Source organism: Hermetia illucens, chromosome 5 (genome assembly GCF_905115235.1).
Source record: "Hermetia illucens chromosome 5, iHerIll2.2.curated.20191125, whole genome shotgun sequence".
NCBI classification, from domain to species: Eukaryota; Metazoa; Arthropoda; class Insecta; order Diptera; family Stratiomyidae; genus Hermetia; species Hermetia illucens.
Window position 1 is genome coordinate 70,684,847 of NC_051853.1, and position 19,187 is coordinate 70,704,033.

The following is a 19,187-nucleotide window of genomic DNA, read 5'->3' on the forward strand; positions in this document are numbered from 1 at the left end:
GTGCTTTTAGAACAACATCAGCAGAGACAGTATTGGTGTTGGCAGGCATAATCCCTGTGGAAATTCTGGCTAAGGAAATGAGTGTCCTGTACCATGCAAGACGTATGGAGGGGCATACAGATCGCAAAAAAGCGGTAAGGTCAGAGTCGCATGATCTCTGGCAATACATATGGGACGAGTCTACGAAGGGTCGATGGACGCACAGACTCATTTCCAACATTAAGGTGTGGCTTGAGCGGAAACATGGGTTGACCAACTATCGCATTGCGCAGTTCCTCACGGGGCACGGTGGTTGCTACAGGCAGTATCTGCACCGCTTTAGGTTAAATGATTGTCCGAATTATCCCAGATGCGATGCGATTTCACTGCCCAAGATCTGCGATGGAGAGGAAGAGCTTAACCCAGGTGTTGGGCAGGAACATGACCCCAGAGAACTTGGTTAAGGGGATGCTGAAGTCCGAGGAAAAGTGGCTTATGGTTTGCTCCGCAATCATCCAAATGCGGAGGAGTTGCTGAAGGAACAAAGAAGAAGGAAAGCCGCAAATAAGAGAAGGACAAAAGCCTAAGGGCAAACGTACCCTGCGAAGTAATACCTTAATGGTGGTCCCGCGGGGCTGGGGCTGGAGAGACCGAGGGTGGTTTTTAGTGGGTGCGAATCCCACACGCGTCCGCTGTAGCTCCAGTGTTTGGGCGGCGGAGCTGGGGCGGACGTGTTTTTCTGAAATTTTCCACCTCCGTATACGAACAAAAAATATATATATACCACTCCTATTGCTATCGGTTCCTGATAATATACTTCGGCCCTCCCCTCGATGACTTTTTAAAAAGCTTACACTCTTCCTTCACTATTCTGTACCACGAAGCTCTAGGACGACCCACTCATCGGCCTTCTTAGGAGAGTGAATAGCATCACCCCCATTGGGGTTTTCGCCTTTTTCTTAATGTATGGCCTATCTGCTGCGACTTCTGCCTTCTCATCAATACATCGGGATTTGGTCCATATGCCGAAGAAGTTCTGGCCCTCAATGACCCAACGCAGACATAAGTTTATGTAAGCTTGGAGCTCTCAAGGAACACTGACGGTGACTTTCGAAATGCTATTTTCATAGAGCAGCACATAGAGAAGATTACCATGGAATAGTTTCAACTTAATGTTAGTCTTGAGATAACTACGTTTCTACATTTTCAATCAAAAAGCGAAAGCGTTATTAGAACATACTATACATGGACACTTACATACTACTATCGAATTAGTGGACCTCGACACGAAACCGGGATGTTCTGCCCGTTTTTGGAAATAGGAAGGTTTTGATGACCCATCCGACTAAGAACCTTGGTATTGCTTTTCCAAATTCTGTGCCATCTAACTAACGTCCGGTACTGGACAATAAAGCAAGCAGATGTCATCAGCATAGTTAAGGTTTTTAAGGAAGAATGACATTGCCCATTGAGATTCTGTACATCCTACAGCTAAGACAACATGAAAAACATCACCGAGAATGAGAAAGTATTGGCGACAAAATACGATTGTTGTTAATGTAATCGGTGCATCTAGAACAGAAACCACCAAACAATGATCCTTAGGATGTTGTTGTGCGGAAGGATCCGGAACGGGAACCACCTGTCCATCAAGCTTTCGAGGTGTTCTTTGAAGCGTTCTAGGATTATTTTAGTTATTATCCCTGCGGAGCACACAACCACCCAAGATTTGTGGATAAGTAGAAATTGCAACTATGCAGGGACTACAGGAGCAACAATGAATAGTTTTGCGGAGAGACGGTCAGTCAGCTTCCCTCCATTTCGCTTTTTTAGGAACGGGGAGAATGTCCCAAAAGCCTAAAAAGTTGACAAAATTAACTGTGAAAGTCCGCCCAGAAATACTGAAACTCTTCTGAATGCACTCCTATTTACGCCAGGTTCGGTGGGGCACTTCAGTCCCACAGGTGCCATTTACCCGAACTTCATATATTCTTAAACCGATGCTATAATTTTTTGCTTACACATTTTGAGGAACCTAGAATGGTTTTGATTATTTTTGTCTGAATTGGAATACACCGAGGTTCGATTTTTTATTTGTCTCCATAATTAGATTGTTTATGACCATATTGACTTCATGAGTGATTTGTAAACTAATATTTTCTAATCTCGTTTCATAATTATGTATATTTCCATGTCAGTCATCAGTCGTCTGATGAACCCCGCAAATATTTGCGGCTTTTGTTCTAATAGTGAACGTAATTTTCTGTTTAGTCGTGTTTTTGTATTAACAAAACCTTATTAAAATCGGTTTACTCTGTGTCTGTCTATCTGTCTGTCACACGTATTTTTTTCGAAAACACAGCGATTAACACCAAATTCGATGGAAAGGTGAGAATTGTGAACATTCACGAATTCAGTGAATTACATCATTCTATTTCGAATTTAAGAAGACGTCCCCACACATGGAAAAGGGGGTATAATTTTTTCTCCAAATATAGTCATGTGAGGTATGAAATAAAAGTCTCGATTAATACTTTTCAACGCCGGTCTTAATTTTGGCATTTGTTGGAAAGGTGGGGAGTGCGGAAGGTCGAAAATTACCATTTCTTTCACGGACCTATTCTCAGAAACGATCCGACCGAAAAATCTGAAAAAACTGAAGAGGTTGTCACTATATGTATACGTTCCGAAATACCCTCCATATCGATATCTGTTCAAATAAAGTTAAAAATAGTATATTCCTACAATTTTTAGCAATTGACTGCAAAACCTCCCTTAAGTTCATCCTAGAATCATGAGTGCAGCAGTGTAGGCTATAACATAGAGCATGATCCTACTATGTTTGGTGGAAATCGCACTATTACTAATAATGTTATAATAGGTCAAAGATGTCGCTTCTATGCAAATTCAAGACTTTGAATGTCATTATCATGCGAGAGTAGATATTCTCACATAATATATGCATATATATTACGTGCTAGGTACTAATGGGAAAATTATCCACTCAAATGGTTTCATAAAAGAAATACTTGCTATTTATCTGCCATTTGTCGGCCTACTACGGAACTTTATCTGCCTGCAATTGGAACTCCGTGGGGGAGGCTAATGGAATGATGTGAGAGAATTATGTCGCTGTATCGTCAGCGAAGGATATGGGTACTAGTTGCCTAAAGCCAAATTGTTGTTCAGAAATAAAATTGTAGGCATTTAGAATGGGAGATATCTTACCTAGCAAGAGTCTTTCAAAAAAACTAGATAGTGTTGGGAGGAGGCTGATTGGCCCACATAACTGTACCTTTGATTCGTCCTTATTCAGTTCCAGCAGAACTATAATGCGCGCATGTTTGCAATGAATTGGATAATAGCTGATACGGAGTTGGATGTATAAATGATTCCTTTTTTGTTTTTGTTTTTTTATTTTCCTGCATTTCCTTAATCATTTGAATAATAATAATAATCGTTGGCACAACAATCCATATTGGATCAGGGCCTTGAAGTGTGTTAGAGCACTTCATTGAAGACCGTAACGGTACACTACAGTACACTATAGGAGGCAATGTGGTCAGCATTACGCTCGCCCGAGATTATTACCCTGATTTGACTCAGGTACTCATTCACAGCTGAGTCGACTAGTATCCGACGTCAAATCACAATACAAATCCCACTGCCGACAGCGAGATTTGAACCGCGACCTTCCGTACGACAGCCTTGTGCTCTAACCACTCAGCTATCCGGACACTTAATCATTTTACCGTTGCTAATTCATGGCCTGGGGTGATATTAGCGTCTATATTATTAACTTTTTTTGAGGAATTCCACTTACGAGAATTTGATGGGTTTGCTGGATTCAATAACTACAGTTGCTACAGGCAATCCTTGATCCAATTACCAGCGGAGTACTTAATGAATATTATCGGTTGGACAGGTTTCTGAGTTGGATTGGTCCTTATTATTTTCAACGCAGAGTAATTAGTGCCTTCTCCATCTGATAGATTGCTTGCAAAGGTCGCTATTTGACTATCTTTGTCAACAGCTAATGTTCTTTTTAATTCCTTGGTGAATCAGTTTTGCTTTTGGGTCAAGGGGTCTTTTGCTTTGGCTTTGTGCTTAATTTTCGTCACCAGAACCACACCTCCCTATCACATGTCCGATGTCCGAGCGAGGTGTTATCAGAGCCCAACTTGGCTCATAACACCGTTCACGATCACAATGTCACCTTTAGGAAGCCTCCTCTGAACCGCATCCAACTGCGAGTAGAAAGTCCCCTTTTCCTATCTATCGGAAAACTGCATTGATGCTGAGCAGTGCGCTCAACATGGACCGAAACATAACAGTCAAGATTTTGTCTCCGACTTTTAAGATATGAGAGCGCGCCTTGTAGCAGCCATCAACATCAATCCATTATCGAATCCGCGTTTACCATCGGACCGACACCGACCCTCGATACCGTTGTCAAGGAGGGTGCGCACATTTCAATAGACGGATCCGTACGGTCGTAACCCATCTAAGGCGCTGTTTCAGCCCGGAAAAAGTGTAGCAAAAACAATAACTTTGCAAAAAAAAAAACTTTTTTCATTAAAGACATAAATTTAATAACAATTTCAGCGTCTTAATTTGCAGACAGGCCCAAGGGTTCAAATCCATCCATCTTTCTTGTGACTTGTTACCTTAACATCCATCTCCAAAAGAACCCCAATTCAAAAAACATTCGACGATTACCCATCAATAGTCCCTAAAATATCCCTGGAACAGTTTTAATAAGCTGATTCATGCAAAGTAAACAGACAGGCGAGCAATGGAATAATTTTTTTTGTCACTTACCCTCTCATCCTGTCTATTGCGACTTCTCACAGAACATACCAGACATACGTAGCAACTCGAAATAAACGAAAAAACACAAACCTCAAATGAAGAAAAAAGCACTAAAATTTCATTTAACTAACATCCCACTCACATAACAAAACACATAAACAATTCCCTAAATGGAAAACTCCTCCTATATATAGCGGTATGTATGATGAAGGTACTGTCCTTGTTCTAATATGTGATGATGACTTATTCGGCCAACCTACCGTTTCATCTTAGGCCTGGTATGTACCATAGTATATTGATCCAGAGGTGACTAAATCGTAATAAAAAGGACGTTATTATCGACAAACACGTACATATAATATAGCTGCAAGTTCCAGGACAATATATTATGTTTGGATTTCTCATTATTCGTCATGAACAATGTTTTGGAAAAGTCAAACAAATGCTGTTGTAAATAAAATCCTATTTGATTGGCTCCATTCTGGAGCACAGTCGACTATAACATTATTAAAACAAGAAAGCATCGCACTGACGTTTTACCTGTTGATATATTCCATTTCGTAGGAGGTCATTCTAGATCCTGAATGGAACTATACGGTATGGCTTGAGGGTAAAGCGAGGTAGCTCGGTCATTGGATAAATATTTTAGATTCTGAAACTGGAATCCAACCATAAAGTCGCTACCAAAAGAATGTTAACTATGGAATATTGGCTATATTGGTTTATGCACCACGTATTATTTTAAATAAATTTATCTTAATTTTGATACGCAAGTTAAGCTAAGGCAAGATATTACAAAGACGAGTAACGATTTCGTCCAGGGTAGAGGCAACTGATCAGACGCTGCCTCTCCTCTGCTCTGGTAGCAGCGTGACCGAAAGGGGCAACAGATAGAAATCCCCCCTTTCTATATAATCACAAACCCGTAGTAGTTGCGAATTATATACAATATAAAACCGTCAATAGTTTGCGCCTAAGCTGGACCAAAGCTAAATGTTTGGTTCGGATATGAAAGATGGATAAGCGCTTTATGTCACACCGGACCAAACAGGGAGAACCGACTCACTTTTTTTGGTTCCTGGACCCCTCTTTTGGGCTTAGCACCCAAGTACTCAAAAATTACGAAGATAACGATTGTAAAGCGAGCAAAAGGGGGGGGGGGCACTTATTTCACGAGCTTCTCAGACGCCACCTAACCAAAAAATCTGGAAAAAGCCACGAAGCTGCCCTTATGCGATTTCTACACCACTAAATGCCCTCCATAACAATATGGTATCTGCTCAAAATAGATTAACTATACAAATCTAAATTTTAACGATAGATACGTTTCATAGCTATGAAACACTTTCACGTCTAACTCTTTTGCACGTGTTCAACTAGTTGGAAGTAAATATACTACCGTTCATTTGAAAATCCAGTTGCTGACGCCCGGTCATTTCCCATCGATTTTGATGTTCATTCCAAATTTGGCAACTGAATTCCCATTAGCCGAATTGCATAACTATACCATCAAAGATGCCGCTCTCGCAATTTTTCAACGATCAGTGCATCCCCATATCAATCGCGGATATCCTCATTTCGCATATTTTATGCCACTAATCCATAGCAAATCCGAACTTACGGATTCAATCAGAAAGCGACCCATCCTAAGCTTTCAACAACACCTTTCTATCTCCGTTTATTACCCTTTTTCATTTACCAACTGTTCACCTCCTAACACCAACACACGCTCTCAATATTTTCAGCGACGAATATTAAATCGAATCACCCATATTGCGGTCAGCAATGGATTTGGAGGTGTTCTCTAAATGCACTTCTTCATCGGTAGCACAGTGCTCGAGCACAGTGCCATGGAGACAGTTGAATTTCGACTGACAGGCGACGAATATTGAATTGAACCGACTATATCGTCATCAGCAATGGATTTGCAGGTAGTCTCTCTAGTTCGCCAGCCAAGGACGGGGGGGGAGCTATTCTCGTGGAAATGATACGAATAATACAATAAAACAAATCAAACAACAAACAAACGGGACCCCGTACTGCACACAAAGTGGCCCATCAGGCGGAGGCACATTTCCGTAACACTGTGAGTTAGGTGAATATATATATATAAGAGGGGAAAAGTTGGGAAGTCAACCAGTGGAGCCAAGGTCAACGCTAGCCTACTGCGAGGACCACGGCCAACAAAAGTCCTCACTCAAAAAGCAGGAACCAGCAAAGGCAAGTCTGGTCTCAGTGGCGCAGTTGCTAAACGGTGTCTGCACTATCTGAAGGACGGCCTGTAACCAGAGGAGAAGGCTCTGGGCAAACACTTCAGTATTAGAGCCACGAAAGCGGGGAGCAGCAGAAACCAGCCCGCAAGAGGGAAATGCTCCCCATCTGCAGTAATTGCAGGGGCAAGTTCCAAAAATAACATTGCAATAATCCTGGCTCAAGAACCCTGGGTGTATCGGGGACAGTCTGCATGGAGAAATTTAATTTGGGATGGCATTGAAAAATCAAGAGCTTCCATCATTCTCAACTTTATTTCTGAGTTTGGAGTAGTTGGAAACCTCGTGGCTGTCGAGAGGCAGTCGTGGCATCAGGATACTTGCCAGGAGACTACATTCGGATCCCACCGGAATTAGTCGTTAGACTAATGAAGTTTTGCAAGAGGAAGGCGCTCCCAATTCCTCTCGGCTGCGAAGTCAACGCCCACCATGAAGTCTGGGGAAGCAGCGACATTAATCGAGTGGGTACCTTCTGGAATTCATCCTCAGTAATAAGTTAGAAATACATAATGTGGGATACACACCAATATTCGTGACCAACACCTGGGTGGTACAAGAGGAAGTAAATAGAATAATAAGGAATCTCAGGAGAACAGACTGGCACTCCTACACAAGGCACCTGAGTGAAAATATGGAGGATCCACCCGGAGCTTACCATAAATCAAGCCATGCCCAATATATGTAGTACCATTCACTAGAAAGCGGAAACTTGATTAGATTACATTGAATGGAAGTGGAACGAGTAACAGAGGTGAAATATTTGGGGGTCACACGGAATGACTAGAAGACACATGTTTAAAACATGTCGGAAAGCCACGAGAACTCTGATGACTCGAAGGTTCATAGCAGGGAAAAAATGGGAAAGCACCCCGAGAATAAAACACTAGATATATACTGCAATAATAAAGCTTATGATTACCTAAGGGGCGGTAATCTGGGCAGACGGAACCGAACTCAGAACAACATCCAGGGAGTTATACAAACTTCAAAAACTGGCTAGCATGTGTATCAATGGAGCAATGAGAACTTGCCCGACGGCATTGCTAGAGATCGTTCTGGGATTGACTACTCTCCATCTACACATCTGCAAAGATGGCGATCTTCACAATCTTCGGGAGTATCATTGAGACCGGGAGCTGACTAAATCCAAAGAAAATTAATATTCTTTCTAGGCGGCATCCCAAATTTCTTATACCAACGGATAGCACAATAACGAGGTTTCACTTCGATAAGAAGTTTGAACCACTTTGGAGCAATAGGGCAAACTGGGAGAGCGTGGCATTAACATATGGCTCAAACCAGAAACTGATTACCGGGTTCACTGACGGATCTCTTACGACAAAAAGAGCAGGCGCTAATATCATTGGTCCAATGAAAACGCAGTTTGAACCAATGGGTAAGCATACCAGCATATTGCAGACGGAAATATACGCCATAGGCAAATGTGCCTCCTGCAATCTCAAAAAGAACTATAGGTGGCAGAACATGTCTATTCTAACGGACAGCCAAGCGGCTATTAAGGCACTTAGGTCCTACCAGGTAAATTTTGAGCTGGTATGGAAAATCCTTAACAGACTGAACACGCTCTGTTCACTCAATAAGGTCTGGATACTCTGGGTTCCAGGTCACATAGGGTTAGAAGGCAATGAGGCAGTGAAAGAGCTGGCCCAGAAAGAAGCAAGACGCCACTAAACGGGCTAGAACCATTTGGTTGTAAGCTGGTGCTGAGATGTTAACGGTAGGCTTCTCATCCAGAATGATGAGCGGCTGAAGGGGCGGAAGGAACACTTCGCCACGGTTATCAATCGTGTAACATTTGGTGAAATTCCACCGTTTGTGAATAATATGCTAACCCAGCCTAACATGCGAAAACGGGATGCTCCCCAAAACAGAAACGAAATTATTTTGTCTAAGGATTCAGGGCATCCTAAGTCCGCATTTCAGTTGATGGAATTGAAAAGAAACTTTATTCCACTTTTATGGACCATGGACTCTTTTTCTGAGCTAAATACCTAAATTTTCGAAAGGATGACGGAGTGGAGGTGAGACATCATGCGATAAGTTCCCTCTGCCCTGAACGAAACGGTCAGTCATCCTTTTGGGAAGTGATATATATTACCTTCGCCATTAACGCATTCAAATTGAGGGAAGGCCTCGGGTGATGGTCTCCTCGCAAAACTATTACTTACATAATATAATAAATACGAACGAAACCAAGGATTTCATCGCACATTTTCTGTTTGCATTAATCGCCAGAATATCGAACGCATTGAACGTTTCGCATATCTAGGAAGTGGCAATGGATAGGTAACATATTTAGACCATGCAAGGGAATCCACTATCCCAGAATGAATGACGAGGGCTAGTCCTAGATCGTTGATCCTTAGTGGAGGAAGATTGCAAATCTCTCGGATAACCGGAGGCGCTGAAGCACGTTGTCAGAAACCAACAACGATGGCGCGGAAGTATTATCCTCTACATAGGTCATGATAGCAGTCATACGTATACTCGTATATCACAGGAAAAAAATCCTTAAAATATTTATTGTGAAAAAAATCTGAGTACACATGCAATTAACATCCAATTATTCCCTTCAGAGAGCCATTTTCAAAGCACACCAATTTTCATCCGTCAGAAGACAATTTTACACGACACCTCCCTATCTAACTCAACACCTCGACTTGTTGATTCAATTTATTGTATCCATATCCACTCGGACAGGACGAGATTGTTTACCTGCAAAGGTGGCAATGTCGTGTATCACCTCAAAAGAACAGGAAACCAGAAACAAATATATTTTTTATTGATAAAGTCAATCAGGCACCTGACCATCATTTCGTGTCTGCAAGTGTGTATACATACCTACATCAATACATGCACATTCTCTGTGTACGTCACCAGGGAGGAAGGCGAAGGCTGCTGCATTTTCTAAAGAATAGATATGAATTTAAAAAATACCACCCAACTGAAAAATATCAAAACCACTCATTGATTTTAAGCAATATTTAAAATATGGAAACCACCAAGTTATCGACATGGCAAAAAAAAGGTCACTTCAACCTAATAAAATTCAATATTCTGCGCGCAAACGCAACGATTTTTGTTTACTTAGTCGAATCTTCATTTAACCGCTTGCAGGAGCCGCATTCTGGATAGTTATCTTCTGGTATTCTCAGCGGTAATACATGGATTGACGGACTTACAAAAGGATTACCCAAACATAAGTGATAGTGAATAAAATCTGTCATAAAACATATTTGTAAATTTTGGGGATGAATTTTGGTTAGTGGATTTTCAAGGTGATTTTTTTCGATGTGCTTCTAAAGTTAGGGAGTTTACAGTTTATATCAATTTAATTCTAATTATAATAAGACTGTATTCAAGAACGATCATTCTACGTACTGTGAATACCCTGAATTTTTGGGTAGCAGAAGGTTCTGCATGAGTGCGTTCTTCGCAAATTTGCCAATAAGCGATACGAGTGAAAAGGATTTGGATCATGGCAAACGAATCATACGAAAAGTGTATCATAAAAAAATCAACCAAAGCTTCCTGAGCTGTCTACCAATAGGACATGTAATACATAAAAATAACTAGTCAAGTCTATAATCCTTCCACTATCCAAATTTAAAAGTGCTAAAAATGACTTTGTTATTTTGAAGGCTCAAAGTAGCGTCAAAATTTGGTGTGGAGTTGACCCGTGGTATTACTTTTCAATTACAATACTCAATTTACCAGTTGTTTCGAGAAATACCATGGTTCAAAGAAAGAGGGGCTGGAAAATTTATCAACACTCTCTAAGTGTTTCTAGTCGTCTTTTATTGATCAAACTATACTTCGAATTCACTCTCTTTTGCAATATAAAAGTATGCAAATGTTGAGTCAAAACAGCAGGGCAAACGCAACGAAAGGCCTGTAACAGCTATAAAAGACTGTCTCGAAACTTGTCCGGGTTTTATGACGTCAATTGACTGCCTACACCCCCTTCATTTGTAGCTTCTGTATTTTTCATCAGGATTTTTAAAGAATTGCAGGTTTCAGATTTCATATTTTAGAATGCTTTTTCAAGATGTCATGTAACGTCAAATTTCGAGTTTCTAGATAGTTGCATAATTGTATTTGATAACGCAAGTCAGAATCCATGAAAAAATACAACAGCCTTTAGATAAAAACGAAAAGGATGTTGTTGAAGATGAGTTTAATGAATTCCCAATAGTGATATTGACAACCGATTGAAGTATCTCAAATATAATTAAAATGGAATTACTGCCGTCCTGCGAATCAAAGTGTCTGACAGTATATTTAATTATAGCTGAAGATTTACGTCCCATCGCTGTTGTTTCTTATCTATTTGCTTCCGCACCCACCAGAGCTTCCCGAGAAGTTTACCCCCATCCTTATCTATATTACACAATTCTTGATACGCACTTCTCTTCTGCCCTTTGTAACTTCTCGCCGACTCGTCTACTAATACCATAATGAACCCATATTGCAGTGTGTAGAGCCAAAATACGTCATGCCTCATGATTGAAATAATTTGGTTGCAGACTTGGAACATGTAGGCAATGGTAGCAAACACTTCTCAAATACGGCTCAAAAAATAAAAATATCAACAAAATATTAAAGCCTAATATCTTCCACTGAATTTTGGTGCTCTATTATCTATATTTTTAGATTTCACTGATTGTAGCTAGGAAGAGACCTACCTTCAACGTCTCTCAACTCAACTCAAAGCGAGTTCAAGTAGATCACCACCTTTAATCAACTAAAAAGTACTAACAGAAGAATTCTGTCTTCATAGACTTCCTTTATTAATTGGTACAGCATATAACATTTTGTACTGCCCACTCCAGTGATAGCTTTCAACCTTTTCTGCTCAAAATGCTCCAAAGGCGCTATCTTATAGCGTTTTGGATGCCTCCTGGGAATCGTTAAAAAGTCAATCATATTCAGGTTTAGCACAAATCCAAACTTGGCAAAGTCTACAACTGTAGATAGTAAGGCTCTAATGCTGTCAGTATAGTGAAAGCAACATGATTTCCATCAATCAGATATATATATCGAGGATTATTTTACCAGTTATTTTACGGGTACCTTATCCTATTTAAAGCACCTTTTTGGAAAGGTCCTGTTCCTTTGAAGATAAAAGGAATGGAAAAAATTTACAAAATATGTTGTATATTGCATCCCGCTCATATCTTGTCGAAATATTCCGCAAACAAAAATTCAAGTTTATTTTTCATCCTCATCAACTTTTCTTCGATTGAATAATTAAGTTCACCCGGTCTACATATCCACCCTAAATTTGGGTTTAATAGATTTGAAAATCAATAACTTACATCCTCGATTTAGTATCAACCAACATTCCCGCAACCATTTCCATTTACCTCCTGACACCTCGACTTACCTTAAAAACGATCGATAAAGGTGGAATTTGCAAGTTTGTGAAGAGGAAAGAGCGAAGTGTCAAACCCGTTGAAAACTCGTGGTGGTCACTCTTCGTTAAAAGGTTATGGTCCTTCACAGTGGGTTTTCTCTTATCATTATCGTAAAGTTCGTACCGCTGTGGTCTTGAATGAAGTGCTCTAACACACTTTAAGGCCCTGATCCAATATGTCCAAGTTTGAATGTCCATCCATATCGGGAGAATATGTAGAAGAAAAACAAAACTCCCTTCTTTCTATTCATACCGAAGTGGAGCTAGGACTTTTTTCTAAACTTAGCCCTGCAACGGTAAAGAAGGGTATGAAGGAAGAAGCAGGAGTCCTTTCTCAAAGCTCCTTGAAAAATTGTTCTTCGCGATCCCGTTAAAAAAAGGGCCGCAAATGGGGAATATTTTGGTATGATCATGGTAAAATTGGATTTGCCAACCCTAGAGTGTATGCAGGAAGTAGAAAAAAGTCCTGGTTTTCTCTCCTGCGAAAAAGCTATAGCTTATAACTTACGGCGCCCCGAAAATGGGGCTATTTTTATATTGCTGATAAGCTTATTTGTAAGACAACCATGACTGCGGTAAGGGGTAGAGGTGCAAGAGGCGGTCCCCTCCGCAAACCTCTTGCATATCGCGACGATGATCGGCCTGCTAATAAGCTTATCAATGATATGAAAATAGTCTTTTAATCGTAAGTTTTCAACAGTAGATGACTGCCACGAATCTTGAACATATCTCTTTATCGCTTCCCTCTCCGGGGATGGAACTTTGAAACTTTACCATAATGATCTCAAAATACCCCACATTTGAAACAATATAACCTTTTGAAGAGGGAATGACGACCGCGATTCTTCAACGGGGTTTGAGAAAGAGGATCTCCCGCTTCTTCCTTCATACTTTCTTTGCTGCTTGCAGGGGCGAAATTTTGAGCTAAATTCTACCATTTTAACATGGAAATAGCCCCACTTTGAGGTGTCATAACCATTTAAGGAATGGCGCCGGAATTTTTTAACGGGATTAGAGAGGGTGGACCTTCTCCTTCCCCTTGCATACCCTCCCCATTTTCCCTTTTTAAGGGTGGGGAGGGAGGTAACCTCCTCTAGTTTTCATTGGAGTTGAAGCGGAGCCCTCGCCCCATCCGGAAATGGGATTTAAAATTGAATGTCCGAACAAACAAACTGATTCTGCAGAATTCCACTGAAGAAGGCTGCAAGTGGCTGCCGAAATACTTATTCGGGTAATAGACTAAATTAAATTCATTGACAAAAAGGAAAGTAGTATCAGTTTGTTTGTTCGGACATGAATTCGATTAATGTAAATACGCAAGGCGCAACACGCAATACCATTAAAATTGAATGTTTTCCAAACGATCCACACCACTTCCTTAGAGTTGATTTTCATATTCATATAACCAACTTCCCCGATAGTGACTTCCTCGACCCCAATCAGACTGCAAGATCTTCTTCTCTGCTTTGCTCTCCTCTCTCTTCTTAATTATAATAATAATAAATTCTGTTAAGGGAAGTTACACTGCATCCTGGAAGAACTATTGTGTCCATTTTACAGGGTATAGTGTACCTATTAACTATAGTATGTGAAGCAAGCTTAGAACCGCCAGGAATTTTAATATATTCCCTACTTCAAAGTATTTCAACATGTGGTAGTAAGTTTTTCGTAGGTGACTCAACATACGTTGCACAAGTGCCAGACCCTGCCCCAGAACATGTAAGGGGGTTTGCTCACTCTTTGCACAGAATTTACAGGCAGAGTCCGTTGATATCCATAGCTCCCCCAGTCCGAAGGCTCTTCTTGGTGAGGTTTAAATAATCCTTTGAGCACTCGGCTTCGAATTCCCCCAGGTTCAACTTGGACCGCTCTTTTCCTGCTAGGTTCGCACAGTATAGTTCCTCTTCATTTTTCAATGTGGTAGCTATGAACCCGTTTCCGATTGCACAAAAGGCTCCTGGTCCGTGCAAATTCATCTCTGCTCCTTTCCGTAGTAATCACTATTACCCAGACAGCCCACTATAAAGGTGATGAACTGGACACTCGTGATAGCGAGCGAGATCTGTATTGACTAGTAAAAATGTTGTCAATAATAGTGGCACTATTTCTACAAGACAAAAGAATTGGTCAACTCAATTTAAACCACTGGACACCGTTATCAAACGATATAGAGTGTAAATGAGTAGAAGACCACTACCAAGTTGCAAATGAAATTAGACCAAAATCGAAGCAATCTACACCTTTGTTAGATGCAAAACATTAAATGCATGCCACCATTGAAGACTTTCCGAAAAAAATCCTCGGATAGTGGATACCATTACATCCACTCAATCGAATTGTCACCTTTTCTCAATGTATGATCTATCACCTGCCACTTTCACCTTGTGATTAACTTATCCACAGAAAACTGGTCAATAAGCTGATTTAATTCTTGATTTTCTCTCTCGCTCTCTCTCTTTCAGGAAGGAGTTGAAGTCCAATTCGGCGAACAGGTGCGTAGGCGTGGTTGAATATGTGTGAACATTACGTGTTAACCCTAGAGAGCCAGATCTATGTCTTGGCTCAAGCAGTGTTCAACTAATTTCAAGGCTGTAAAAATTACTAATATCTACACACTTTTCACGTTTATTTTTGCCGTCTCCAAGACTTTGTCATTGCCAATAAGGCCTTTCCTATTCTAAATTGGGACTGTTAGGAGAAGCTTCCTCTAAAAGGTAAATTTCTATTATTGTCAGAAACCGGTTATAAGATCATATACACATATTATCAGCATCAATCCAATGCTAGATTCACTATTTTCATCGTAAGATTCAAAGATTTTAACCACTGTTAAATGTGTGACAAGAAAGCCAATCCTACATTAATCGCTTTACGCCGATTATTGGGAGAACTGGCCTGCGCACTTAAATGCAGAAACTTCTCGCTCTTATCCTAATCATTGATTCGTCGTTGAAAGTACCTGTAAAAAAATAAATATTTATAGGTTCACTTATATTTGAAAAATTGAATTTTCATTGATAAATACGACATCGGCTTTCTCTAGCTCATGCTAATAATAATCGTGGGTCCGACAATCCAATTAGGTCAGGGCCTTGAAGTGTGCTAGAGCACTCCATCCAAGGCCGTAATGATCAGATGCAGCAAAAAAATTACAGAGATTTTTTTTAACAATGAAGACTAATAGTTTCGTCTAGAGCAAAGAAAACTCAGCGAACGCTGTCTCACCTTTACTCTGAGGGCCGCATGACCGAAAATGATTCCAAGCGGAAAGAGAGTGAATAGCATGTAAAACCACTACTGCTCCCATAGCGGGGGTATGGCAGAGTTTGACAATATTACCCGTGCAAACAAAAACCGCAAAGCTAGGTTAAGTGTTGGAAACTTCAGCCAGTTGTGACCAAACTGCACTCAAACGACCTCCCATTACTTTCGAAAGAATAGGTTGTCTCACTTAGCCCAAACTTGAAACCAGCTTTAGAAGAACCATCTAAAATTGTTAAGTATATTATGTCTTTCCAAGCTGTGATACATAGTACATGGCATCAATGACATTTAGTTTCGCCATTTCGGTTCAACTTTAATTTCATTGATACATAAGATCATGGACGCGGTCATTTTTCCGCATCAGTATCACTCATCGCAGGAATTCAGACAGCAGTACATCCATCAAAACACCAACTCGTCTTTGTTGAATTCCTAAGCACTTAAGTCTGCCTCGACATACGGCTGGTGTTAAACTTTGCAGATGACTTGGATTCGGCGTTTGTCTCAACCAAATTCCATCCATTTTACATCCAATATCATATCTACTATTCGGAGCAAACTCCTAAGGTAGCCATCAGTATCAGAATACGACTTGATGTCGTCTAAGTACATTAAACGTGTCAGGTCTCACTTAACATGTAGGCCATATTTAATTGAAAAACCATGCCCTCTAACATCATTCAGTAGCAATGAAAGGGCGTTCAATGCCATACAAAAGGCTCAATCAGTGCCCTTGGAAATACTCTACACAGATGGGCTCCATATACTTTGCTAGTTTCGGAATTAATGCGTAGATCAAATGGTCAGGTGTGCTGGACGCTGTCGTAAGCTCATGAACTTTTTGTACCAGAAATTCTGCACCCGATCCATACCAGGGTCCCTTCTGTTGTTCAAGATGTTTATGCCTCGTCAACACTCCCCTTCGGTAACGTTCACAAATATCATGCCCACCATAGTGGCGTAATGGGTACCTTCTGCGGTTGGGCGGTTAACCCCCAAAATCCACTTCAATTTTCTTTTGTTTCCGTTACCGAAAACTATACTGGGAATACCTGGTCTATACAAAGAATCCATTTCAGGAAATTCTATACACACACTTTAGAATTCGTCCCGAACCTCAGCGGAGGCTTCAGCCGGATAGTGAAGAAGAGTGCTTGGGTGAGTACTGAAAGTGTTGCCCCTGACCCAACGACCATTTTCCGCGATGCCCTCAAGTCGAACATGCTCCCTGACAACAGCCAGTGTTGTATCCCAGCGAGTAGTAAAGCGATACCGGTCTGCAACCCGCTACACAGTCTTTGGCGCATATTGGAAACGCTCGAGGAATCTCTGTTGCAAGAAGGGGCGGTAAAATGTTGTATCTGTCCTGCCGTTGCTATTTTGTAGAAGGAACGAATGATTCATTTTCTTAGTTCCAAGGAAACTTGTTGCATAACCAAATGCTTTCCAGTATCTCAGCCTTCTCAAATATATTATAATTATTTGATCGATGTTACCAATTCGATCACATTCGCCCCTCTCTATTTGGAATCTTTATTGAAATTTTGGTCGCAGTCTTCATTCTACCATTTTCAAGAAGATAGGGGATTGTTTCATTAATATAGTTTTCATAATATTATAGTTTCACTTATGCCAACGAATGCAAACTATATATAAGGTAATTCTTCAAATAAGGGAAATATTTCTTTCAGGTCCAACTCTCGAAAAAAATCACAATGCAGCTTAGATTCTCCCAAGTAACTGCTTTGTGCATTATATTAGAAGTAGTCGGAACCTCATTTAGCCATAATGACGAAGGTTTAGAATTACTGTTCAGTCAAAGGTAAGAACATATGTTCAGCCACAATATAAATTTTAATTAATTCCTAAATTCAAACTAATTTCTTTACAGAACGCCATCCGATTGGGAGACGGTTTGGCATCAGGAAAGTCACTCCCGATGTCGCGAAAAATTGACAAGACATCTCGAATGGGCGTGTAAGAAGGACATATACAAGCTAACCCGAAGGAATGGTTTGGATCCAGATGACATCAAAAAAAGATCCCAGTTTAGCAGTAAGCATATAATATTAGCTACTATGGCCACTTAGATTTACGTTTTGTGTATATATCATTTCGAAGGATAATCGCCTTAGGCTAATTGGTTTTAAATGAATCAAGCTAAAATTTCTAGTCAAGACATTCATTGCTAATTATAAAATAAGGCTCTGACCTTATTTAATTAATATATAATGATATAATATATTTTGTTACATTTTACTTCACTTTTACAGAAATAGTACCTTATCCGTGGTTAGAAAAGTTTACAGCCAAAAAACTATTACGCACCCGCAGAAGCCGTGCAAGGTCTTCTAGAGTTTCTATAACGAATGAATGTTGCACTCGTGTTGGATGCACATGGGAGGAATATGCTGAATATTGTCCATCGAATAAACGACGAAATCATTATGATATCTAAAGTGGATTGTGCTCATCTCGCAGAATGTAAAATACAATGGAATTATCATAGCTAATTTATTGTCTTTAACTATTCGAAATAATAATAAAAGTGATAATATATGAAAAATATACAATGATAATTGGTAATATATTATATGTTGTTGTCTCTCAATTAATTAAATTTCCGAAAATAATTTCATTCCAAACATCCTCTCAAACCATCCCTTACCCGCCACCCCCATTCGTTACCAAATATGTCAGTACTTTTAGGTGAATAACTTGAAGAAGAATCAACTTTTTGGAAAATCGAATTGAATATTTTCTTTTTATCTATTGCACAAAACTCAAAGAACTATTGTGCCCCTTTTACTGGTTATAGTGTACCTATTAATCATAGTATCACAAGCAAGCCTAGAACCATTTGGAATTTTAGTATACTCCGTACTTCCAAATCTTTCAACTTTGCATTTGCTATTAAGGGTTCTCCCAGGTGCCTCGGCCTACTTTACACAAGCGCTCGACGCTGTCCCAGAACGTGTATAGAGGTTTCATCACACTCCGCACAGAACCTGCAGGCAGTGTCCGTAGATATCCCTAACTTCCGTAGGTGACAGTTTAGCCGACAGTGACCAGTGACAACTCCCGCTATGATTCGGAGGTTCTTTTTGGTCAGGTTTATGCAATCCTTTGTGCGCTTGGATTCGTAACCTCCAATAAGTACCCTGGACTACTCCATTCCTGGTATAGTTCCCTCAACGGTTCCTCTTCATTTTTAATGTCATACCCATGAACCCGTTTCCAATTTCACAGAAGGGTTCTAGCCCGTGTAAAAGCGTCCCTGTTCCCTTCTTGGCTAGTTCGTCCGCTGCCTCATTGCCTTCCAACCCAACATGGCCTGGAACCCAGAATATTCAGACCTTATTGAACGAGCCGAGCGTATTCAGTCTGTGAAGGCACTCCCACACCAGTTTAAAGATCACCTGGTT

The 19,187-nt window shown here is 40.4% G+C and overlaps 1 protein-coding gene across 2 annotated transcripts; it reads left to right on the forward strand.

The window, feature by feature from the left end:
* Positions 1 to 10,224: 10,224 nt before the first annotated feature.
* Positions 10,225 to 18,275, forward strand: LOC119657804 (probable insulin-like peptide 7). 2 transcript variants are annotated; one of them, XM_038064900.1, is made up of 4 exons: positions 10,225 to 10,343; positions 17,454 to 17,584; positions 17,654 to 17,817; positions 18,036 to 18,275. In XM_038064900.1, the coding sequence occupies exons 2-4, from the start codon at positions 17,478 to 17,480 to the stop codon at positions 18,218 to 18,220; spliced, it is 456 nt and encodes a 151-aa protein (XP_037920828.1). In that variant the 5' UTR covers positions 10,225 to 10,343; positions 17,454 to 17,477; the 3' UTR covers positions 18,221 to 18,275. The 2 variants fall into 2 exon arrangements, with proteins under 2 accessions (XP_037920828.1, XP_037920827.1); XM_038064899.1 differs by having other exon boundaries at positions 10,226 to 10,360.
* Positions 18,276 to 19,187: the final 912 nt, after the last annotated feature.